Here is a 25968-nt window from a genome sequence, read left to right on the forward strand (position 1 = left end):
CTCCAGAGATGATGGTAATGGGGTGGTAAGAAAGGACATTGGTGAAATTATTCCCTTCCTTACTTACCCAGACATGCCAGTCACAATCCTCCCCTTCCCTTCTGCTGAGCACTGCTTACCAGAGATCACAATCTTCCCCTCTGTCCAGTCCTGGCTATCACATAGAATTACACAGAATGTACCGCACAGAAACAGGCCATTCAGCTCAACAGATCTATGCCGGTGTTTATGCTCCACACGAGCCTCCTCCCTCCCTACTTCATCTAACCTTATCAGCATATCCTTCTATTCCTTTCTCCCTCATGTGTTTATCTAGCTTTCCCTTAAATGCATCTATGCCAGTCTCCTCAAATACTTCTTGTGGTAGCGAGTTCCACATTCTAACCATTCTCTGGGTAGAGAAGTTTCTCCTGAATTCCGTATTGGATTTATTGGTGACTATCTTATATTTATGGCTCCTAGTTCTGGTCTCCCCTGCAAGTGAAAATACCTTCTCTTCATCTACCCTATCAAACCAGTTCATAATCTTAAAGACCTCTATCAGGTCACCCGTCAGTCTTCTCTTTTCTAGATAAAAGAGCCCCAGCCTGCTCAATCTTTCCTGATTGGTATGACCTCTCAGTTCTGGTATCATCCTAGTAAATCTTTTTTGCGACTCTTCCCTCTCCACTCCTCCTACCCAGAACTGCCTGCCAAACTCTCCACTTCTGTATAGAACTGCATGCCACAATCCGCCCTTCTTACCTAATGCTGCTCTGTCATTTTTTAGTCTAGTCTAGTCGAGTCTTCCCTTCTGCTCCCCTTCCCTTCTGCCTAGTGCTGCCTGCCATAACACCTACTTCCTATACAGAGCTATCTATCACAACCCTTTCCTTCCACTGAACTTTCAGTCACAACCCTTCCCGTTCACTGAGCTGAGTTACTTATGTCAGCTTCCTCTTTGTCGAAGAACTTCTTGTTTAAATACATACAGATTCTGTTCGCAATTACTGCTAAGCAGCCAAAAATCAGTCAAAATGCTATGCTATCAAAAATGTTCACCACAGTTCAACATAATTTTTCTGCTAGCTACATCAGGTAAGAATATTTGATTGTAAATGTATTTTTAACTTTTTTATGCATTAAATTTTATGGGGGTAATTTTAACTTTCGACAATAGTGTAAAACGAATGGTATTGGATCAGCAAACCCTTATACATCCCGCCCGATTTTCCTTTCCATTGAAGTCAATGGGCAGCCGATCTGATAATGTCAGTTTTACGCTATCATCGAAAGTTAAGATTGTCCTATGCATTTAATTTCCAAAGGAAATCTGGAAATAGAGATATTTTAATGAAGTTGGTACACTGTACAGTGTAAAGTGCACAGGTGGATTTGATGTTGCATTAACTGCTGCTACAAATATCTATTATATTTACTCAAACATTTCGGTTGGATCTTTTGCTATTATTATCTGTTTTATGATATATTACCTTCTCTATGTGTGTACTCAATTTACTTTCAAAAGCAAGAAACACCCAATATACATGTACAGGTATTTGATTCAAAAAACTTAGCTAAATTACTTCTAAGAGGAGACTTTTATCATTGCAATGTGTACTTCTCAACGTTAATAAATAAAACATCACTGTTTCTGTGTTGCCTATCTTATACTGCTTTTGGTGCTCACTGAGCATCTATTTCTGGATATTTTTATTTTTAAAAAATTGTCATTTAATTTTTCAGTTGAAATGTTATAAATTAAACCTATACATTCCTTGAGAGGGAAGTAAATTAAGTGTCTTTAGGGTCATGGTTCCTAAGGTGACACAGATGGCATTGAAAGTTTGTAACCAAGTCAATCCTCTGTGGCAGACCCAATAATCTGATACCTGATCTAAGCAGAATTGCGGTATTCCAGGGCACTGTGGATAATTCGTCTAGCAGAAGTAGAACTCTCAATGGGGCCTGGAAATTTTCTCACTCAGCTCCAGATAACCACTTAAGCTACTGCCCTTAGTCCTGGCTGGACAAATGGTGGTAACTTACCAGCGTTCTGTGCTGTCCGATTGTGTGGTGTTGGCAGGTTAAACTCCAGCAGTATTCCTGTGCATGTTTGGGGTTCCATAAGCCTTGCCACTGCCAACCTGTGCCTAAGCCCTCTGGACTCACTTACGTTTTCTATGTTCCTCGTGTGAAAGAGTCTGAACTCCAAAACAGGCCAACACAAACTCCAACCAGGTGGATTTCTCAGTAACTTGGATTAGATACTCAATCTTGACGATGGGTTTCAGTGCATTTCAGAGACCCAGCTGACCAAAAACAAGTAAATACATTTTAAAGGTTTTGTTCTTTAATCCACAGGACTGTTTCTTACAGAAAGTAGTGACGTTGCAAAGACTATTTTCAGTGAACTTGGGAATTCAGCTTTTTTATGTGTTAGTAATCAAAGCTCCAATACTAAACATGCCACAAAGTGGTTTAAAGGAAACACAACAGTTGCACGGTACAAAGGTGGTTCTAAAGCATACGGTGAATATCAACAGAAAGCAGAAGTTTTTCCAAATGGCACTCTGACATTTAACATCACAACAAAAGCTGATGAAGGAGAATACAGAGTTGAAATACATAACAAAGAAGGACAACTTGAATCTACTCAACATTTTACATTGCATTTACTTGGTGAGTTTATTTCTTTCAAACGTTCCCTAATTGTATCCGGCCCAAAGCTTCAGGACCACTCCATTGGGTAAAAGGATTGCTTGTAAGTAGCTTCCATTCTGCACAGTAATAGAGTGGTATCAAAAATTACTGGCTCATTATATTTTATAGTTCAGTACTCCTGTGATGCAGTAGGTATCATAAAATTAAGAAATGCCTCAAGAGTTGGAACCTAAATCAGGATAGCTGATTTTCTAATGGACCTGCACCTGGACCTGTGATGTCTGAGTATCTGGTAGGTGCAGTTGATGTTCTGCACTAATCCAGAGTACTATTACTACGCTTGTCCTTGGTGACCCTATAGGGCGTGCTTCTCCTTCTGCACAATCTATTGTTTTATATAAATGTTCCCCGAGTGAAAGAAGCAACTGTGGTGCCAGGCTGCGATGGGGTATTGTGAACCGCAAAGGACAGTGGTCCGGTTAACCTCTGGGTTTTTCCAAATGGCACTCTGAGATTTAACATCACAACAGCAGATGATGAAGGGGAATACCATTTTAAAATATATAACAAAGGGGGAATATTTCAACTTTCTCAACATTTTAAATCGTGTTTACTTGGTGAGTTTATTTATTTTAAACCTTGTATTAGAATCCAGTCCAAAGCTTCGGGACAAATTCACTGGGTAATGGTAGGGGACTCCAAATCCTTTGGAGTAAAGGATTTAATTCCAGGTAGTTACGGTATTGTAAAGTTGGGGAAAGGTAATAATGCCTTACTTTCTGAGTCAGGATTAGCCAAGCATTGTGGAGGCTCCAACTCCTTCTGCACCTGTAACATCAGCCGATCAACATGCATTTGCACACAGAGTACATGTTGTTAGCGTCATGCATTGCTCCATGCACATGCATGATGGTGCAGAATTGGTGCTGCAAGACTTGTAGGAAGATTGCAGAATAATAGCGTTGGCAGCATCTGAACCACATCAATCGGGTTGCTGATTGGCCTGGAAAAGAATTATAACACTGTCACAATAGTACTGATGCAGTTTAGATGCTTGTCTGGTACTGGTACAGGTTTAGTATTGATCTGGCATGCTAAAAGTTTGATGCTGTTCTTGTGGAAGCAGTTGATATTGGTACTGCTCTGGTAAAGGTTTGGAATTGGTACTGATTTTGATATAGATCTGGTACTTGTTATCACTCTTATATTGGTGCTACACTGGTATTGTTAGTGTCCTGGTACAGATCTGATATTAGTCTGGTACTGGTACATACAGAACCTCTGGAATACTGGACTTGCACTCTTTTGTTTTTGTTATATTGGATTGTGATGCCCAGAGGCTGCAGCATTTAAGATCAGAGTTGAAAGCAAAATACATATTTTGAACCACTTAAACTGCATTCTGGTAATAATAAAAAAAGAGTACGCATGGGTTACACTCACAAAGCAATGCAGACCATTGTACTGTTCATCATTTCGTTATGTAGCAAATTATAAGACAATGAATCTCAAACCAGCAGACTTTAGGTGGTTTCAAAACAAACAAGAACCAACACTTAAGGAAAACTTGTTTGCTTTGAGTGCACCAAATTGCAAGCAGTTCAGAGTAGTTACTGTATACCAGGAGCCAAATTCAAAGCTGCTTGTCCCATAATATACAATATAACTGGAATATCAGCTCCTACACCAGTACCAGTTTAGAACTCATACGAATCTCTTGTTGGTTTTAATCTACAAGATAATCCTTTCTACATCATGTTAACTGAATATCTGACTGGTTCTTTAGAGCAATATTTTTAGCAAATTCTACCAAGCCCTTTCTTTCAGTTCATTGTATGGTTGAACAGTACAGTTTTTAAGTAATTGAAAAATGTTAAAGTTGTATTTCTTTATACTGTCTCAATAAACTATTCCTTCCTAGTTAATCTAGATATAACAGTAACGAAAAAAAGACATAAAAATCACCAGAAATGTAAGGTGAATATTCCTTTTCTACTGTGGTAACATTTCCAGGACTGTCAATAGGATTTATAGCTTGGCTCTTATTATTTTTATTCTAATTTATTTTTAAGTCATTGGGATTTTCTTCAGAAATATTTTTACACAGACAAGTTTCCCACACACTCTGTGAGCTGGTGCCAGCTCCTTCTTGGTCAAATAATGGCATTTCCTATCACTGTGCAAGTCTGTCAGTCAAGATGTAGGAAACAAACACGAGATAAATTTTCCAAGACCTCTGACATCGGTGGGGTCTTGCACACAGCAGGTGGTTTATCAGAAAATCACAGGTGCACTGCCGACACTTTTCTGTACACTGATTTCAAGTGCACACCGTGAACTCCAGCACTAGTAAAAAGAATGCTGGAAATGTGAAATAAAAACAGAAAATACTAGAATTGTACAGCCTGTGAATCAAAGTCTGAAAGGAAAGGATTATTATCTCATGTTCTAATGAAGGGTAATACCTGAAACAAAGCCCTATCTTTCTCTTTTTTGGATGTCAATTGACCTACTTTGTATTTCCTATTTGTACAATATTTGCAAAGTCTAGGGCTGTAGTTTAAATACAATGTGACATTTCAAATTTCCCCTGTATTGCCTTGAAATGTTAATACGTAAATGACAGGAAACTGCATGTTACAGACTTACAGTTGTCACAAAAAATCTGCAGTACGGATAGGAGGCAGTTGTCCAAGGATATAGCTGAATCAAAGAGTTCTGATCATGTTATTTGCTAGAATCACAAAACTAAAGTAGTTAATCATGAGAAACATCAGAAGCCTGAGAGTAAATTACTTCCTTAAGCTCACCTTTCATTATTTGCTTCTGTATGTAATATAAATTGTAATATACAGTGAAGTTTTGCTTATTTCTAGTTTTCCTATTATTATGTGAATTGATCATTGAACATTGGTTAGTTTGCTTTGCTCATCCATATTGAAAATACTGTTCCCATGAGGATATGAGGTGTCATAATTCACTTGTTCACTTGTTAACAATATTAGGCTTGAAAAGGAGAAACATAACACAGTTAGTAAGATTCTAGATTTTGGTACGGCTAACTTTAACGGGATGAGACAGAGACCGATGTCAGCAAACTGGTCAAAACTGTTATCGGGTAAAACTACAGATGAACAGTGGGAGGTGTTCAAAAAAGAATTCAGCTTAATATAGGACCAGTATAAACCCCTAAAGGGCAAGAGTTTTACTTACCAAATAAAACAGCCATGGTTGACAAAAGAGGTGAGAGATAACATAAAACTAAAGGAAGGAGACTTACAAAAGTGCAAAGAATAGTGTAGATCCAGGGGACTGGGAGAGATATAAAGAGCAGCAAAGACAGACAATAAAGATAGTAAGAACCACAAAAAGGGAATACAAAAAGAAACTTGTGAGGGATATCAGGAATAACACAAACAGTTTTTACAATTATATTAGAAGAAAAAGGTTAGTCAAGGGTAACGTGAGCCTTTAAAAACACATGTGGGGAATGTTGCAAATGAAAATAAGGAAATGCAGACTTGTTGAACAACAACAACAATAACTTGCATTTATATAGCGCCTTTAACGTAGTAAAATGTCCCAAGGTGCATCACAGGAGAGATTTTCAATCAAAATTTGACACTGAGCCACATAAGGGGATATTAGGAAAGGTGACCTAAAGCTTGGTCAAAGAGGTAGGTTTTAAGGAGTGTCTTAAAGGAGGAGGGGGAGGTAGAGAGGCGGAGAGGTTTAGGAAGGGAATTCCAGAGCTTAGGGCTTAGGCAGCTGAAAGCATAGCCGCCAATGGTGGAGCGATTAAAATCTGGAATGATAGGGTGGGGTGAGGCCATGGAGGGATTTGAAAACAAGGATGAGAATTTTAAAATCGAGGCGTTCCTGGACCAGGAGCCAATGTAGGTCAGCGACCACAGAGGTGATGGGTAAACCGTACTTGGTGCAAGTTAGGATATGGACAGCAGAGTTTTGGATGAGCTCAAGTTTATGGAAGGTGGAAGATGGAAAGCCAGCCAGGCGAGCATTGGACTAGTCAAGTCTAGAGGTAACAAAGGCATGGATGAGGGTTTCAGCAGAAGATGAGCTGAGACAGGGATGGAGACGGGTGATGTTACAGAGGTGGAAGTAGGCGGTCTTGGTGATGGAGCCGTTATGCGGTCGGAAGCTCATCTCAGGGTCAGATAGGATACCGAGGTTGCAAACGGTCTGGTTCAGCCTCAGACAGTGGCCAGGAAGAAGGATGGAGACGGTGGCTAGTGAATGGACTTTGCAGCGGGGACCAAAGACAATGGCTTCGGGCTTCCCAATATTAGTTGGAGGAAATTTTTGCTCATCCAATACTGGATGTTGGACAAGCAGTGTGACAAATCAGAGACAGTGGAGGGGTCAAGAGAGTTGGTGGTGAGGTAGAGCTGGGTGTCGTCAGTGTATATTCGATTCACCCCACGTGATATCAAGAAACGTCTGAGTGCACTGGATACAGCAAAGGCTATGGGCCCCGACAACATCCCGGCTGTAGTGCTGAAGACTTGTGCTCCAGAACTAGCCGTGCCTCCAGCCAAACTGTTGCAGTACAGCTACAACACTGGCATCTACCCGACAATGTGGAAAATTGCCCAGGTATGTCCTGTCCACAAAAAGCAGGACAAATCCAATCCGGCCAATTACTGCCCCATCAGTCTATTCTCAATCATCAGCAAAGTGATGGAAGGTGTCGTCGACAGTGCTATTAAGCGGCACTTACTCACCAATAACCTGATCATCGAAGCTCAGTTTGGGTTCCGCCAGGACCACTCAGCACCAGACCTCATTACAGCCTTGGTCCAAACATGGACAAAAGAGCTGAATTCCAGAGGTGAGGTGAGAATGACTGCCCTTGACATCAAGACAGCATTTGACCGAGTGTGGCACCAAGGAGCCCTAGTAAAATTGAAGTCAATGGAAATCGGGGGAAAACTCTCCAGTGGCTTGAGTCAAAGGAAGATGGTAGTGGTTGTTGGAGGCCAATCATCTCAGCCCCAGGACATTGCTGTAGGAGTTCCTCAGGGCAATATCCTAGGCCCAACCATCTTCAGCTGCTTCATCAATAACCTTCCCTCCATCATAAGGTCAGAAATGGGGACGTTCGCTGATGATTGCACAGAGTTCAGTTCCATTCGCAACCCCTCAAATAATGAAGCAGTCCGTACCCGCATACAGCAAGACCTGGACAACATCCAGGCTTGGGCTGATATGTGACAAGTAACATTTGTGCCAGACAAGTGCCAGGCAATGACCATCTCCAACAAGAGAGGCTCTAACCACCTCCCCTTGACATTCAACAGCATAACCATCGCCGAATCCCCCACCATCAACATCCTGGGGGTCACCATTGACCAGAAACTTTAACTGGACCAGCCACATAAATACTGTGGCTACAAGACCGGTCAGAGGCTGGGTATTCTGCAGCGAGTGATTCACCTCCTGACTCCCCAAAGCCTTTCCACCATCTACAAGGCACAAGTCAGGAGTGTGATGGAATACTCTCCACTTTCCTGGATGAGTGCAGCTCCAACAACACTCAAGAAGCTCGACACCATCCAGGACAAAGCAGCCCGCTTGATTGGCACCCCATCCACCACCTTGAACATTCACTCCCTTCACCACTGGTGCACCATGGCTGCAGTGTGTACCATCCACAGGATGCACTGCAGCAACTTGACAAGGCTTCTTTGACAGCACCTCCCAAACCCGCGACCTCTACCACCTAGAAGGACAAGGGCAGCAGGCACATGGGAACAACACCACCTGCACATTCCCCTCCAAGTCACACACCATCCTGACTTGGAAATATATCGCCGTTCCTTCATCGTCGCTGGGTCAAAATCCTGGCACTCCCTTCCTAACAGCACTGTGGGAAAGCCAACATGGATTTGTAAAGGGTAGGTTATGTTTAACGAACCTACTTGAATTTTTTGAGGAAGTAACTAAAGTAGTAGACAGGGGAATGTCAATGGATGTAGTTTATATGGACTTCCAGAAGGCAAGTTTCCACATAAGAGACTGTTAGCTCGAATTGGAAGGGAGTGACTCGTGGTGTCCCATAGGGATCTGTGTTGTGGCCTCAACTATTCATTATATTTATTAATGACTTAGATAACACAATAGAGAGCCATATATCCAAGTTTGCCAATGACAAAAAGATTGGTAGCACAGTAAATAATGTAGACAGGAGCATAAATGAACAAAGAGACATTGATAGATTAAGTGAGTGGGCAAAACTGTGGCAGTTGGATTTCAAAGATGGTAAGTGTGAGATCATCCATTTTGGAACAAAAAAGGATAGATCTGAGTATTTTTTAAATGGGGAAACTAGGCTTGTATTCCCTGGAATATAAAAGGATACCCTGGAATATAAAAGGATAAGGGGTGATTTGATTGAGGTTTTTGAAATTTTGAAAGGAATTGATAGGGTAGATAGAGAGAAACTTTTTCTGCTGGTGGGTGAGTCTAGGATAAGGGAACATAGCCTTAATCTCAGAGCCAGGCCATTCAGGAAAAAAGTTAGGAAATACTTCTTCATGCAAAGGGCGGTAGAAATGTGGAACTCTCTCCCACAAAAAGCAGTAGATGCTAGCTCAATTAATAATTTTAAATCTGTGATAGATAGATTTTTGCTAACCAAGGGTATTAAGGAATATGGAGCCGAGGCGGGTGGATGGGGTTAGGATACCGATCAGCTATAATCCCATTGAATGGTGGAACAGGCTCAAGGGGATGAATGGCCTACTCTTGTTCAATGTTCCTATGTTCTTATAAATTTTGTATATTGACTTAATAGATTGTTGATGGCGGAGATGTAACATTAGTGATTTTGTCACTAAGACCAACTCAAGTGTATGACTCCTTTAAGTTCCCTTGCAGCTGTAACATGTACCCAGCGATATTGTGACATTTTGTTGAAGATTATTTTTCATACTGTGGTGGGCCTTCACTTTAATTGAGGAGGTTTTCTGATGTCACTCAAATGTCAAAGCAGCTTCATGTTACGTAGAACAAAGGGTATCACCAATTTTATGCTTCGTGCACCATGTTTGTGGTGCTATGCTCCTGGCATTTACCTTGTAAGCGACTTCCTCCCACTGCCTCTTTAGCATGTGTCTGGAAGGCCTCCTGCCCCCCTGCAGATATAGGATGCCCCTCCGTCTGTCCACCTCTTGCACCATGGCCTCTAGTGCGTTGTCCAAGAACCTTGGTGCACGCTCTCTCACAGGTGCAGCCATTTCTCACTTTCATTTTTTTTCAAAAAATATACTTTATTCATAAAATTTGCAGCAATACATACAATACAGTTGTCATATCACATTCCAAACGTACACAATACAGATTATACAATTTGCAGGTTACATCAAGTACAGCTCAATGAACACATTGTACATAATTACAGTTCATGACACTCTAGGGTGCCTCATTGCATTACACTCAATACAGATTATTGATTACAGATTCATTACAGGTACATTACATCAATTTGAATTTTACATTCTGCCGAGGGGTTTTTCCCTGATTGCAGCCCCTCGGTATACGATGGCGGGAAGGCTCTAAACGGTTGCCTTTCTGTAGCACAGAGTTAGTTGACGAACGAATTCCAGCTCTCCCTGCAGCCACAGTGCACCTTTCCTTTAAAAGATGCAGATTGCCTTTAAGTAGTGCTAGCCACTCCCGATATCGGGGTCCCCTGCTGGTCCGTGCAGCCAGTCAACTGGAAACTGAAACTGGCTGCGCGCAGATATCTTTCAAATCATCAGGCAGCATGAATGTTATATGCTGCCTGCTTCGCAACCGATGGGCAAGGGATCCCAGTGCCTGTGTTTGGGAGTTAACCAATTTAATCCCCAGTGCTTTTTAATTACCTCACGAACTGTAGAATGCTACCATGACTTCAAACTAAGGTTCAAAACCTTGGCAGATGTGATGCACCTTGGTTTAGTTGTAATTGGGTTAAATAAATGAGGGATAATCTAAGTGATTTTAATTAGGATATAAGTAAATTAGGTTTACCCTAAGTGTTTTCTTATTACAATTAGCTTATACAGCTAAAAGTGCTTAGCAAGATTTATTGTGCATATAATTATGGAAAGACTAAAGCTTATGATAGTAAATGTTAAGATGAATTGCTGTTCAGTCTAACTCAATGACACAATTATTATTCATTATTATTATCTACACTGGCTAATCTTTATAAGCATGAGACTGTATTTAGAATAATATAGAAATTACAACATGTTCAGCCCAGTCCATATTGGTGATTATTCTCCAAACAAGCAGTAGTCCTAATCCCATGTGCCCACGCTGTTCCCATATCCTGTTATCCCCTGTTCCTTCATACCACCTATCTAATCTATTCTTAATCTCGGTCTCTGCTTCAATCACTAACTACACAGCCTCACAACCGTCTATATAAAAAAAGTTTCTTCTGATCTCTGTCCTAAATCTTTTACCTTTAATCTTGTATCTACGCCCCTCATTCTAGACCCCTTAACTAACAACTTATGTGATCAGCATTGGTACATCTATATTTCACCATATATTTCATCTCTGCACCTCCGCTTTGAATTCCTCAAAGCTGCTGAAGTCAACCTCAGAGGCACCGTGGAGCTCAGACATCCTGTCCTCATCCTGAACAAAATACAGTTTTTGTGGAACAAAGTATTGGACAAGGAGCTGAGGGCAACACTCAATAAGCCCTTCTTACATGGTGGAAAAAATGGATAGAACACATTGACCCTGCAGTAACCTTGAAGGTTAGCGGCACTGATGTTGCTACATTGTATTTGCCTTCTACGTGTAGGAAAAACTAACTCTTTGGTGAACCTAAACCTAGTCAAAGCCTGTACACTGTGTTGATGCAGAAAACTTGCAATTGGAATATTACTTTATGTTCTATAATACATGGCCTGTCTGCAGCATGGGTTAGGTCAATTTCACACGTTGTAAGTACACATGTAAGGGTTTTACTGAAGGACAGAATGTCTACACTAGCCACAAGAAAATTTTGCAATGGAATCACTGTTGAATTCCATTATCTTCTCCCGTGAACTGATAATCATTATGTATTTTTCTCGATTCTTGAGGGAAACTCTCTGCCTCATCCATCTGGAGCTCACTGCCTTGGGAATTGATGAGGTTTAGTCAGAGGTTTCACTATAATTACTAGGGAGACGGCCGTATTCTTCGATCTGAAAGGAAGACATTGGGCAGGATTTTAACTGCCAAGTCCGGGTGGGGTTCGGGGCGGGGGGGGTCGGGGGAGGGAGTGGAGGAGTGCAAACAAAATCGTATTTTTATGGAGCGGGAGGGAATCCCGGCTCCAACCCGCAGAAAAACGCGTACGACCCGAACACATCTGGGCGCGCACGGATCCAGAAGCCGGAAGTCCCGTCGACAATTAAATCCAGCGGGCCGATAATTAAAGGGGCATATGTACCTCATTGAGCTACTTAAGGTAGCTTATTTTTTTGCATATTGGACACTTAGAGAGGTTTTAATGTTACCTGGGCGGCTTTCCCATTGCTTCCGATTCACATCTGGTCAAACTAGGCGGGAAGGGTCGGATCAGTGAAAAATAAACTAAATAAATTAAAGAAAATTACATTTCCTATTGTAAAAAATAAATAAACATACCTTAAAACCGATGTCACCTGCACCCCCCCCCCCGATGTCCGATGTCTCTCTGATATCCGATATCTCCCCCTCTCCTCCGATGTCCAAAGTCTCTCCGATATCCAATATCTCCCCCACCGATGTCTTTCCGATGTCTGATGTCTCCCCTCCCCCCTGATGTCCAATGTCTCCCCAGCACTCCAATGTCCGATGTCTCCCCACCACCCCTCCAATGTTTGTCCCCCACCCCCCCCCATCTCTCTCCCAATGGCCGATGAGGTCTCTCTCTCTTTCTCTCTCTCTCTTTCTCCCCCCTCGTCCCTCGGATGTGTAGCTCCTCTCTGCCGGGCGCGAAATCCGGAAGAGGCATTGATTTGCCTCATTAAGGTCGCGATCGCCGCCTACTTCCCTTCTGGGGTTCGCACCTGCAAATCCTCCCTCCTCCCCCGCCCCCCTCACCCCACCCCACTCCCCTCCCGCCGGCATGCCCATTGTGGCAGTTCATAAAAGAATTGAGTGCTGTGGCGGCCTACTTTATGGCGCCAAGCATGTTCACTACTTGCCTCATGGCAGAAGTGGACAATTGCAGTAAAAACAGAAAATGCTGGAAAAGCTCAGCAAGTCAGGCAGCATCTGTGGAGAAAGAAACAGAGTTAACGTTTCAGGTTGAAGACCTTTCGTCAGAACTGGAAGATGTTAAAAATGCAGTTTTGAGGCAGTAAGCATTGCAAACAAAGAAGGAGGCTTTAGGGGCAACCATTTTAATGTGTGCTTGTACCCCATCAAATTTTCCACTTACATGATTACGTTTGTCAAAGCCTTGTGCTTGCTTAATCTTTTCCTAAACCATAAGTAGTTAGACACAACAAGCACAGTTCTGCCAGACCATGACCTGTTGGGGGTAAAATTCAACATCGGTGGTGGTGCAAAACGGGCGGTGTAGTAGATCAGCCGCCCATTTTACACGCAGCACGATTTTCCTTTCCATTGAAATAAGCGTGGTTTATAATGGGTGGCAGATCTGCTACCGCCCTCTTTGCGGCCCCACCATGGTTGAATTACACCCCCATTGAGTCTAAAACATCAGTGCATTCAATAAAATCTTCATATATTTCTGTTTTTCCAATGTGGAGTACACACTCTTTCCTCTATAAAAAGAGAGAGCGTGCACCCCACATCGGGCAAACAGAGGGGACGATTTTAATTTGAGGCACACAATGAGCAGTCAGTGGGAAGAGTGCGCCTGCCTCCCGGCTGTTATTACCACCATGAAGCCAGAGCCATTTTGAGGCCCAGCCCTCATTTACATGCAGCCGGCAAGCTCCAAACCAGCACTTCAAAGCACCTCACTGATTGGGGAGGGTGGGAAATTGGCCATTGACTACACAGAGCTGGTTGACAGTTGGAGACTAGAGAAGATGATCCCGAGGGGGTCTCGTATGGGCCAGCAGTGGGCCGGAGTTTTTTTGTGGGCCCAAAAGGAGCAATCCTACCTTCTGATCCAAGATCTTGGGGTCCAGACCGGGTGGGAGCCCCAGGTGAGCCCATATCTGTCACTTAGTTGGCCAGCATGACGAGTCCCACCAGGAGTACCTATGCACCCCAGCTCCTCCTGGCCCACAAGGAACCTTTAAAAAAACACTTGCCTGGGCCTCCAGTCGGCTGGATCCTTGCTGCCACCAGCTTTTCACTGGTGTGCTAGAGACCGTGTGGGCCATAATCAGGCCCGCAGTTAAAATGGCAGTGTCGCATCCCAATGACGCCATCAGGATGATATATTGCCATTTAAATTAGGCCTCCACTCCTGAATTCAGGCAAGTAAAAATGGTGCTCAGGCCAGCCGGGAGCAGCTCGGCATCAAGGAGGCTGCAGATGTCCACGACTACATGTCGAGTACTCTAAGCCTCTGTGTGCACTGCTCCTCAGAGAGGTCCAGGAAGCTGAGCCTCAGTCTGTAGACCCTGTGACGAGGGTAGTGCCTCCTGCGACGCATCTCTCTCTGCGGTTGCCCTCCCTCCTGCTGTGCAGGTGGATGTGTCATAGCACTGCGTTGTGGAGCTCCTCGTGTCAGAGGTGGACGGCATGGCCGGCGAGGCTGGTGATGCTGTTCCTCCTCCGAGGAGGTCATGACTGCAGCTATGGCGGCCCCCATCCGGAAGATGTACATTTGAGGGGGTCCGCAAGGTAGGTAAATGTGTCTGCACACCAGGGTTGAGGTTCCAAGTTGGTGAATGTTAGTGTTAGGAGGAGGGTGGTGGAGGCCAAACTTTGTCCAAAGTGACAGAGTGGCCTCCTGCAATGAGTGAGGGTCTCCCCCCCTCACCACCTGCCAAATGGACCTTTGCAGCTCCCACTGGCAGGTGGTTGCAACACGTCTGTTTCAACTGGGAGTGTTTCCCCCAGTACGGGAAACACGCTCAGTTGACATGAAAATCCCACCTCTCCTAAAATATCCTCCCAATCAGGTCTGCAAACGACCTGAACTATCAAAATATTTGGTTTAATTGGGATCCCGCCGACTTTAAATGCTGGCGGGAGTCCCGCATGTGGGGGCTGCGGCGCATCTAAGCCCCCACATGCGGGTTGGAGTTGGGCTCCGGACCCGCCCCGGGAATCCCAAATTTTCGGAGCCCCCCCACCACGAATGCACCCGCTCGGTCATTCTAAAGTCGACTCCAATGCCTCTATTTATAAAGCCCAGGATCCCGTATACTTTTTTAACCACTTTCTCAACCTGCCCTGCCACCTTCAACGATTTGTGTACATATACCCCCAAATCTCTCTGTTCCTGCATCCCTTTTAGAATTGTGCCCTTTAGTTTATATTGCTTCTCCTCATTCTTCCTACCGAAATGTATCACCTCGCATTTTTCTGCATTAAATTTCATTTGCCATGTGTCCGCCCATGCCACCAGCCTGTCTATATCTTGAAGTCTATCGCTATCCTTCTCACTGTTCACTACACTTCCAAGCTTGTATCATCAACAAAATTGGAAATTGTGCCCTGTACACCCAAGTCCAAGTCATTAATATATATCAAGAAAGGCAGTGGTCCTAGAACTGACCCCTGGGGAACACTACTGTGCACCTCCCTCCAGTCCGAAAAACATCCACTGTATCTGTAAATTTCTAAAGAACATTTGAATTCATCATAGTTCCTGAAGTAAACTGAATGTCAGTCATGTTTTACTTTCAATATTACTGCACACATGATCTTATTTAAAAGCATATATTATTAAAAACTACAATACTATTTCTCAACAGAAAATGCTGACAACCTTCGGGACTCAACATTGATTTCAATAACTTCAGATCATAACCACTGCTCCTATTTTTTCAATTGTAAACAATTTTACAACACCAAATTATAGTCCAACGATTTTATTTTTAATCCCACAAGCTTTCGGGGGCTTTCCCCTTCCTCAGGCGGTGTGGAAAAAACGGTATTTTTTCCACACCACCTGAGGAAGGGGAAAGCCCCCGAAAGCTTGTGGGATTAAAAATAAAATCGTTGGACTATAACTTGGTGTTGTAAAATTGTTTACAATTGTTAACCCCAGTCCATCACCGGCATCTCCACATCATGCCTATTTTTTCAGATAGCAGGTACTGGCAATAGTTCTGCTGTTGCCATTTACAGCTCCTCTAGACCCATCTTTTGTTTCTTTACTTGTCCTATTACCACCCTCCTTTGCCTTGCACCATCATCCCTTTTGACATTTAATCACTCCTGCCCTACACCATATCACAGACATTCCTTTTTCTTCTTTCCTTCCCTCCCCTTTCTCCCTCCCCACTTTCCCTGGCTCTGTACTTGCTTAAAAACTGTTAAATTTTTAACTTCTTCCAGTTTTGATGAAAGGTCATCGACCTGAAACGTTAACTCCACAGATGCTGCCTGACATGTTGAGTATTTCCAGCATTTTCAGTTTTTATTTCAGGTTTCCAGCTTCCACAGTAATTTGCTTTTGATACTATTTCTCAAATTGCATCATGACTATTGAGGGTCGAGCCTGGCCCCACATTGTCTCTCACTATAAAATCCGATGGTATCTTTTTTCAAAGCAGACCAGCTGTTTAACTTTGGAACATTTGAAATCAACCAATGAACAGTTTTCTAAAACCCCTGCACAAAATGACAAAAATACAAACCAATTTCGAGTTGGTCCACCAGATGATTTTTTTACATTTAATAATTAAAAAGGGCCAATTGTGAGAAATCGGATCTTTGAATTCGAGAGGGTAGATTTTCTGAGTCCTCTGCTGCCAGTGAGTCTACAATTTTCTATCCATTGCAAATGTCTGCTGAGCAAATGGGAAGTTACATTTCCTGAGTGCTGACTGTGCTCTTTAACATATATAAGGGCAATTTTCAGCTTGCTACCATTCCCAATTTTGGGCCGGCAGCAGGACGGTAGAGGTCCGGAAATCTGATGGAAATCAGTTCTGCCGGATTTCCCTTGTTTAAGACCCTGCTTGGTCTCTGGGTCGGGCCTGATGCAGGTGTCTGCAGCTCGCACCCAAAGTGGGCTCGAGCTCCATTAGCGTATGTAAAAAGGGAAGGGTGCTCCGTCAATTTTGGGGTAATACCTGAGGCCGCTACTCACCTGTGCTGGACCCTTGGATCAACCCCTGTTGGCTCATGGCGGACTCTGCACTCACTCTCAGCTCTCTGATTCCGCCGGGCAACCTCCAGCTGTGTGCCCACTGATAGTCTGCCCCTCAAATAGCTCCTGGATCCACTCCCTCTCCACAATTGTCTCCAAACTTGAGCAGTGGTTCGTGGATGCCTCAAGTTGACTCCATCCTGTGTAACTTTGGACTCTCACATATCATTTCCTCCCTGTCCTCTGTTTAGAACATGTCTCTTCCAACCTCTGCCATCCTTATGTAATCTGAAATCCCTCTTGTGCATTTTGGCTGACACTCCAGACCCGAGTCCATTACTTCTTTCTCCTCTTTTTTTTTCTCTTGGCTCCTCTTGGGCCCTACTCTCCTCCTCTTTCTTTTAACCAGCCATGCCACCTTCCAATTCTCCCCTCTTGGGTACTTTGCCCCACCATCCCTAAACCAACTCTTAACTACTCTTCATCCTGCCAACTCTCCTGTTGCTGTTGCAGGGCTAAAATCCTCTTGAATAAGTCCACAGCTTCCCTTTGTGCCTCTCTTGGTATTCTCGAAGGGCCCATTGAGGCACCTGTCGCTACCTGCTTACAAACACCAACCACAACTGCCCATTCTCCTCTCTCACTGGCCTTCTACGCAGCATTCCCACTGGGGTTATCCTTGCCAATTTTCTTCCTGTCCTGCTCACTCCACCCACCACTGCCCCTTGGACTCTACCGTGATCAAAATCATTGCCCTTCTTCGCATTTCCATCCAGCATGTCCATTCATGTGAAAACAAGGCACTTGCCATCCATGACATTATTCTAGACAAATGCATTGATATCCTGGCTTTCTCATCGAGATATCCTCCCTCCCTTCTTCCCTCAGCATCTGCACTTGCGAATCCTCATCCTCGGTGATTTCAATCTCCATCTTAGCTCCCCTTGCCCTCTTTCCTCGGAATGCACTGACCTCCTGTACTCCCGAAACCTCTCCCTCCATATAAACTGGCCTACCCATATTTATGGCCACCTCCTTGACATTGCCAATTCCTGTGGCCCTTCTGCTCCTTTGGGTCTCAATCATAGACAAGGCCATCTCTGATCACTTCTTTGTATCCCTCATCACCCAAATTCCCCTACACCTTTCAACCGCACTCCTATCTGCAACCATCCCTGAAAAATCTCTCCCCAAGTCACTTGCAACTGCACTTTCAAACTCTGAACTGCTTAGCCTTTGGCCCTCGATTAGCCATGATACTTCTGCAGCTGTCAGTCTGATCAACCACTCCCTGACTTCCACTGTTGATGCCCTTATCCCCAGCAAAACCTTTACTCTCTGTCATTGTGGTCATTCCCCCCGGCTTAGCCCTGAATCTTTGCCTTTCCCCAGTTTCAATCCAATCTCCCCCAATGCCCTCTCCAAGTTTAACTTGTCTATGAGACCCACCCCTCCTGCTCCCTTGGCCCCATTCCCACTAAACTGCAGACCACCCAACTTCTTCTCTTGGCCCCCATGCTAGTTGATATTGTAAATGGTTTTTGTCCTCCGGTACTGTCTGGTCCATTTCAAAACCACCATGTTACCCCCTTATCAAAAAACCCGTTTGATCCCTCTGTTCTTGCAAACTACCGCCCCATCTCTAATCTCCCTTTCCTCTTAAAAGTCCTTGAACATGTTGTCATCTCCATAATCTGTGCCCATCTTTCCCACAATTCCATGTTTCAATCTCTCCAATGAGGTTTTTGGCCCTGCCACAACATCAAAACAGCCCTAGCCAGATATAAATGACTTGCTCTGTGACTGTGATCATAGTGCATTATTCCTCTTCATCGTCCTCGTCTTCTCTGCAGCCTTTGACATGATCGACCACACCATTCTCCTCCACTGTCCAACTCAGCGTTGCTGCCCTTGTTTGGTTCCACTCTTACCTATCCAACTGTAGTCAGAGCATTTCCAGCAATAGCTTCTTTTCCTGCCCCCACACCACGACGTCTGGAGTCCCCCAAGGATTCTATCCTTGGCCTCCTCATTTACACAATGCTGCTTGGCGGCATCATCTTCAGACATGGAGTCAGGTTCCATATGTATGCTGATGACACCTAGTTGTACCTCTCCACACCATCTCTCACAACCCCTCTGTTGTCTCTGTGTTGTCAGACTTCTTGTCCGACATCCAGTCTTGAATGAGCTGCAATGGCCTCTAGTTAAACATTTGGAAGGCGGAAGCCATCATCCTTAACCCGTCACAAATACCATACCTTTGCCTTCAATTCCATCTTCCTCCCCAGCCATCGCCTCAGGCTGAACCAGACTGTTTGCAACAGTGGCATCCTTTTTGAACCCAAGTTGAGCTTCTGACCCGCATATCCTCTTTGTCACAAAGACCACTTTCATCCACCTCCATAACATCATCCACCTCCACCCCTACATCAACCCATTTGCTGCTGAAACTCTCATCCACGCCTTTGTCACCTTGACGTTTCCAATGCTCTTCTTGCCGGCCTCTCGTCCTTCACTCTCGGTAACCAGCAGCTCATCCAAAAGCTTTTAGTCACCTGTTCTAATATCTCATTATGTGGCTCGGTGTCAAATTTTGTTTGATTACTCTCCTGTGAAGCGCCTTGAGATGTTTTACTACATTAATGATGCTATATAAATGTATATTGTAGTTGTTGCAGATTACTTGTTTGATATGTAAACTTTCCTTTTTCTTTCAGAAAGAGTCTCAAAGCCAGACTTGGACATTAAGTGTAACTCTCCAAAAGAAGTCACTATAACCTGTTCCATGAAGGATGAAATGGGATTCATCTTGAACTTACTTGGTGACTCACTGAATAAAACAGTCAAAGATCAAAATTTAACCAAGATACATCCCTTCAAAGTGACTGGAAATAACAAGTATTCCTGTACCGCTTCCAATAACATTAGTGAAGGCGAGATCTCAAAAGAAATTAACTGTCCAGGTAAATGCAGATTGATATTTTATAGTGACAGCACGTTTGTTCTTATATGAGTCTTTGTGATTATTGTCTGATATTGGGAAATTGAGATGAACTGACTTCTATGCATTAAACTTTACTTGATTATTACAGGATTGAGCCAATCTGGAATGATTCCTGATCATTAAATGATTAAATTGATTTGAAAATCTTCCAAATAAGTAGCTCCAGATTGAATCTGAAATACATTCTAATGAGTAAATCCAGATTGAATTGATCTGAAATGTATTTTATTAAATCTGGATTAAATTGAACTGAAAGTCCTGGTCAATAAATTGGGCTAGATTTTCAACTTACTGCCTGGATGCAAAATTGTCATTGATGATTGGCCACTCATTATAGAAACCGCCTGATTTTCTTTTCCATTGATTTTATTGGAACTGAAAATCGAGTGTTTTCCATAACGGACAGCCGATCGGCAACGCCATTCGACATTGGTTTGATATCAAAATTCTTATAAAAGTAAGTCTATTATCACTCACTAGGGTCGATTTTGACCTTTGGGGCAGTCGACCAGTGAAGTGCGCTGGTCGGCCGGCCTTTCCAGAAGCAAAGGGGCTGCCATGATTTTGAGGCCCTGACCTCATTTGAATTTGGCAGGCGAGCTGCAGATGCCAAACATTCGTCCTGATGCAACTCTCCACTCTTCGACCAAATGTTGGCCTGCTGACATGCCGGCAGAGGCCTGCAGGTAGGTGCTCGGAGTGGGGGTGGGTGTGGTTGATGCCGAGGCAGGGCGAGTACGGGTCTGCAGTGTTTTTATGGAGCCAGGAGGAGCATGTCTGTCACGTTTCCCTTAAAATTGCAACCGGGGTCCTGGCTATGTCATTAGGACCCTGATTTGCATGGGAAAGAGGCATACTGCTTGTTTCAGGCAGGGGCTTCGGCCAACCAGTGGTAGGCCTCTGTGAAAGTTACATAAGGTTGATAGTCGGGGTTAACAAGGCAGTAAGGTTACTGGCTCCATTTTTAGGCCCTTACCGCTCAGTTAACGCCGATTGTCCAAAGTGAAAATGGGTCCCACTGGGACTGTACATTAGAATAAGAACAAGCCATTTCATACATTTTTAATGTTGATTATCACACAGTGAATATTCCTATATTAACAGTATATTGTCTAAATGGAAACATTCACTACAATTTCTTATCTTAATCTTATTGCAATTCTGATATTTCTGTCCGATGATATTTATTGTTAAATTTATACTGTGTGGCTTTGCAGGCATTATTCATATTTTCATTAACTTCTTTTTTATTGATATAGCTCCATCCATTAATTATATTCAAATTGCGGCAATAGCAGGAGCAGCAGCACTGATAATCATCTTATCAATTCTGGTGATTTATTGCATTCGAAGATGTCATCGATTGCAAACCCAAAGGCAAGATGGTAAGTAATATTCTGGCTTCTGTTAAGGACCAAATACACGTTATCTAGAAAACTGGCAAATGTTGTCTAACTTCTTCAAAAAACTGCTGCAGCTCCAAAAAAGCTGACAACTCAAAAATGGCCCTGAATATAAGCATATAACACTTCATTACAGAAGGAATGGGACATGGGCCTGTAACTTAAGCTGTAAGTAGGCAAGTGGTATGTATTCTGTCACACTCTAGACTTGAGCTTTGTCGATGGTGGAGAGGCTTTAAGGGGACAGGCGATGAGCCACCCAGCTCAGAATATCTTGCCTCTGTCGAGGAACTTCTGCAGCAATGTCCTGAGGTTCTGATGATTGGCATCCGACAACCACGGCCGTCTTCCTGGTATGATCACAGCTACTGGAGGGTTTTCCTTTTGACCCATTTTGTGCCATATTTGATCAAACACGGCCTGGACATTCAGGGCAGCTTGCTACTCACACCTGAATTGAATTGAATAGCTTGGCTCCTCCCTCCAATAACTGTCTAATTCATCGTTGCAACAATGTATTGAGTTAAGTTGGGATTTCTATGCGTAAAGCTGGTTTTTAGAATCATAGAAGTTTACAACATGGAAACAGGCCCTTTGGCCCAACATGTCCATGTCGCCCAGTTTATACCACTAAGCTAGTCCCAATTGCCTGCACTTGGCCCATATCCCTCTATACCCATCTTACCCATGTAACTGTCCAAATGCTTTTTAAAAGACAAAATTGTACCCGCCTCTACTACTGCCTCTGGCAGCTCGTTCCAGACACTCACCACCCTTTGAGTGAAAAAATTGCCCCTCTGGACCCTTTTGTATCTCTCCCCTCTCACCTTAAATCTATGCCCCCTCGTTATAGACTCCCCTACCTTTGGGAAAAGATTTTGACTATCTACCTTATCTAGGCCCCTCATTATTTTATAGACTTCTATAAGATCACCCCGAAACCTCCTACTCTCCAGGGAAAAAAGTCTCAGCCTATCCAACCTCTCCCTATAAGTCAAACCATCAAGTCCCGGTAGCATCCTAGTAAATCTTTTCTGCACTCTTTCTAGTTTAATAATATCCTTTCTATAATAGGGTGACCAGAACTGTACACAGTATCCTTTAATGCCTTATATGTAATGACAGAATTAAAGAAGCCAATACTAAGCTAGATTGCAGACAATCTTTCATTTTATCACAGGCAGCACAGCCACCTGTATATCCTCTGCCAATCTTGCCATATCTCAAAGTCACGGATCCTGTATCATGAACACTTTGGGGTCCTGGGGGACTTCACCGCTTACCTGAATGTGGAGCAAGAAGGGATGGGAGTGCTCCTCCTGGCTCCACATTAAAACTGCAGGCTGCTGTTGGCCCACGCTTGCCCCCCTTCCAATTGCCTCCCCCTCTTCCTGGATTTATTTGCTGCCCTCAGTCAGCATTCCAGCAGGTTGAACTCCTTTCCCCTCACGACCACGAGTTGCCTTTGGGGCTGTAACTGGCTCCCGCAGCTCATCAGTAATAAATAAATGAAACCGGAGGACCAATTTCGTGTGGTCCGGCTACCGATCTTTTTAGGTACCTGAACTCAGGCACGATCCAATTTCTAGGCCACCCTCTCCAACACATAGATCGCCTACTTCCATTTCCATAACATTGCCTGTCTCCGGCCCTGCCTCAGACTTTGACACCTCCAGACTCATCATTCTAATGCTCGCCTGACTGGACTCCCATCCTCCACCCTCCATACACTTCAGCTCATCCAAAACTGCTGTCCGTATCCTAAGCCAGATCAATTGTCACTCACCCATCACAATTGTGCGCACTGACCTACATTGAATTCTGGTCCCCAGTGCCTCAATTTAACATTCTCATCCCTCAATGGCCACACCCCTCCCTATCTCTGTAACCTTCTTCAGCCCTTCAACCCTCCTCTAATTCTGCGTTCCTCCAACTCTGGCCTCCTGTGCAACTCCTCATTGGCTGCCTTGCCTTCAGTCATCTAGGGTTTAAGCTCTGGAATTCCCTTCCCAAGGCTCTCTGCCTCTCCACTGCTTTCCCCTCCCTTAAAACCCTTCTTAAAACCTACCTCTTTAGTCACCCCTCCTAATGTCTCCTCCTTTGGTTGGATTTCAACTTTTGTCTGATGACACGTCTGTGAAGCACCTGGGGACTTTTTTTTTCTATGTTAAAGGCACTATATAAATACAACTTGTTGTTATTGTATGTGCAGTGTTAGTTACAAAGAATTGGAGCACTGAGTTTCAGAGCTGGTGATTGATCTACCCACATCCAAAAACAAGCGACTTCTGACTAAATGTGAAAATCATTAAGTAGAAACACGAAACACATTTCCGTAACTTCACAGCAAAGAACAGCAATAGTTTCCAATTTGTATGAAACATGTAATAAACATATATTTTTTAAAACTCCACCAGGTGTGAAGTGTAATTAAATTGAAATTTATTAAACAATTTTTTCCTTATTATTTTTTTTTAAATCTGCTTTTACCTTTTACTTATTTTCCTATAGTTAGTCTTTCCATAATTATTTTCATTGATAAAGCCATTTTTGTTGTCAAAGAAGGTGATGTGGATTTTTTGACTAGATTCAAACTCAACCGGAAGTGGACGGTGCAGGAAGACCACACACCTGACCTTTAGTGAACTGAAACAGTGTGTGTTTTTGTGCCTTGACTTCAATGGACAGGATAATTGGGTGGGGTGTGAAACAGAGGGCTGATTCACTGCCGCCCATTTCCTGTCCAGTGAGAAGAGTTCAAATTGACCCCACAATTTTCAGATCAGAGAGGTTATTGTCATAGGCGGTTCTTTGCTCAGGAAAATGGATAGTCATACGTGTTGCAAGGACAATACTTACAGGTTGGTGAGCCATCTACCTGGAGGTAGAGCAGTCCATATTGAGGAAAGGTTAGAAAGGATACTGGAGGGGATACGTAGGGACCCAATGGTATTAGTCCATGTAGAGGTAAACAACATTAGGAAAAATAATATACAAAAGCCACATGTCTGAGGATTGGCTCAAAACTCAAATATGGAGGATACAAAGTAATGTTTTCTGTTGTATACTTCTAGTGTTTGGCAAAGGAGGGGAGTTCACCAAAAAAATTGAGGAGGTAAATGAACGTCCCTTAGCATGGTGTGAGGACAGCAATCCTACCTTCATAAATAACTAGGAATCTCATGGAATAGAAAGGACTGGTACAGAAGAGACAGGCTATACTTAAACCAAGAAGGGAGAAAAAGACTTGTGAAGCATTAATAGAAAATCATTTAAATTGGGGGGATGGGATGGGATGGGTAAGGCAGTAACAAGATAGACCGTAGGGTAGAAGGCAGTAAGCGACGGGTACAAACTCAGAAGCACACATGAACCAGAGACCAGGAATAGGAAAACTCAAGTGGTTTAGAGTCAGAGTTTGTAACTGTAGTAAGTGACTGCTTCGTGACCCAGTATGTCAAGGAAGCCATAACAGGCAATGCTTAGCTTGTAAATGAGCCAGAAATTGTACAAGGAAGGGAAGTCATAGCACCCTACAGGACAGCAAACGCAGAATAATAAAGTTTAACCGATCTGAGTCTAAAATACCTAAGACCAGAACTTTAAAAGAGCTAAATTCAATGAAATGAGGAAGCAGCTAAAGCAAATAAATTGGGGAAGGTTGTTCCACAACATTTCAGCAGAAGACAAACAGAACACCTGTAAAGGTCTAATTCTACCCATGCAGAACAAATACATTCCCAAAACCAACAAACTAAGACTGAGCAAACATGACCCTAAATGGATTAACAAACAAATTAAAAGGGAGATAAAGAGGAAAAATGGCCCGTAAAAATCTTGCAGGTAGAAAGGAGAAGAGAATCACTGTGATGAAGGAAACGCAGAAACAGGTTTAAAGGTAAGCACAAGGGTAAAGAGAGGCCTGGAGAAAGGCACAGCTGCTGAAGCTAATCATAATAGTAAAAGATTATTTCAGTGCCACTACAACAAGAGGGCAGTCAGAAAAGTGAAAGCCATCAAAAATGCAAACGGAGGATGAACACAAAATAGTAAACATTCTGAATGATTACTTCCTCCAAGTATATCCTAAGCACAATCAATGATTTCCGTATAAATGAGACGGAAGTGCCAGACAGGCTAAGTGAGCTCAAAACAAATAAATCCCTAGGGATAGATGATATTTATCTCAGTGTGCTGAAGGGGACTAGGGAGGATATCTGAGAGGCACTGACAATCATTATGAGCAACTCAATAGACATTGTGGAGATACTAGTAGCTTGGGAACAGGCTAATATAGTACCCATATTCAAAAAAGGTAACAAAACAGACACAGGCAACTATAGATCCATTACTCTTATTTCAATTCCATATAAAATAACAGAATTAATTATCAGGAGCAAACATTAGTTAGCATGGATTCAGAAAGGGATGATCCTGCCTGACTAACCTCTTTGGCTTCTTTGAGGAAGTGACGGTGGTAGACCTCTGATATGGTATACCTCAACTTCCAAAAGGCTTTTGACAAAGTTCTACACAAAAGGCTATTAATTAAACTCAAAGCTGTAGGGATTCAGAGTAAGCCCTGGGAATGGATATGAAACTGGCTGAAGGGTAGGAAACAAGTTCTTGTTAGAGGAGTTATATCATAGTGGTGGAAAGTACTGGGTGGG

General features: G+C 43.2%; 1 protein-coding gene across 1 annotated transcript in view; it reads left to right on the plus strand.

Moving 5' to 3' along the window:
• Positions 1–684: 684 nt before the first annotated feature.
• Positions 685–25968, plus strand: part of LOC137327286 (T-cell surface antigen CD2-like) — a 28931-nt gene continuing 3647 nt past the window's right edge. The window contains exons 1-4 of the mRNA XM_067992939.1: positions 685–1077; positions 2344–2661; positions 19609–19854; positions 21155–21280. Of these exons, the coding sequence (XP_067849040.1) occupies positions 1017–1077; positions 2344–2661; positions 19609–19854; positions 21155–21280 (751 nt within the window). The 5' untranslated portion in view covers positions 685–1016. The remainder of the gene's footprint in view (positions 1078–2343; positions 2662–19608; positions 19855–21154; positions 21281–25968) is intronic.

The sequence above is a fragment of the Heptranchias perlo genome, chromosome 11 (assembly GCF_035084215.1).
Source record: "Heptranchias perlo isolate sHepPer1 chromosome 11, sHepPer1.hap1, whole genome shotgun sequence".
Classification (NCBI taxonomy): Eukaryota; Metazoa; Chordata; class Chondrichthyes; order Hexanchiformes; family Hexanchidae; genus Heptranchias; species Heptranchias perlo.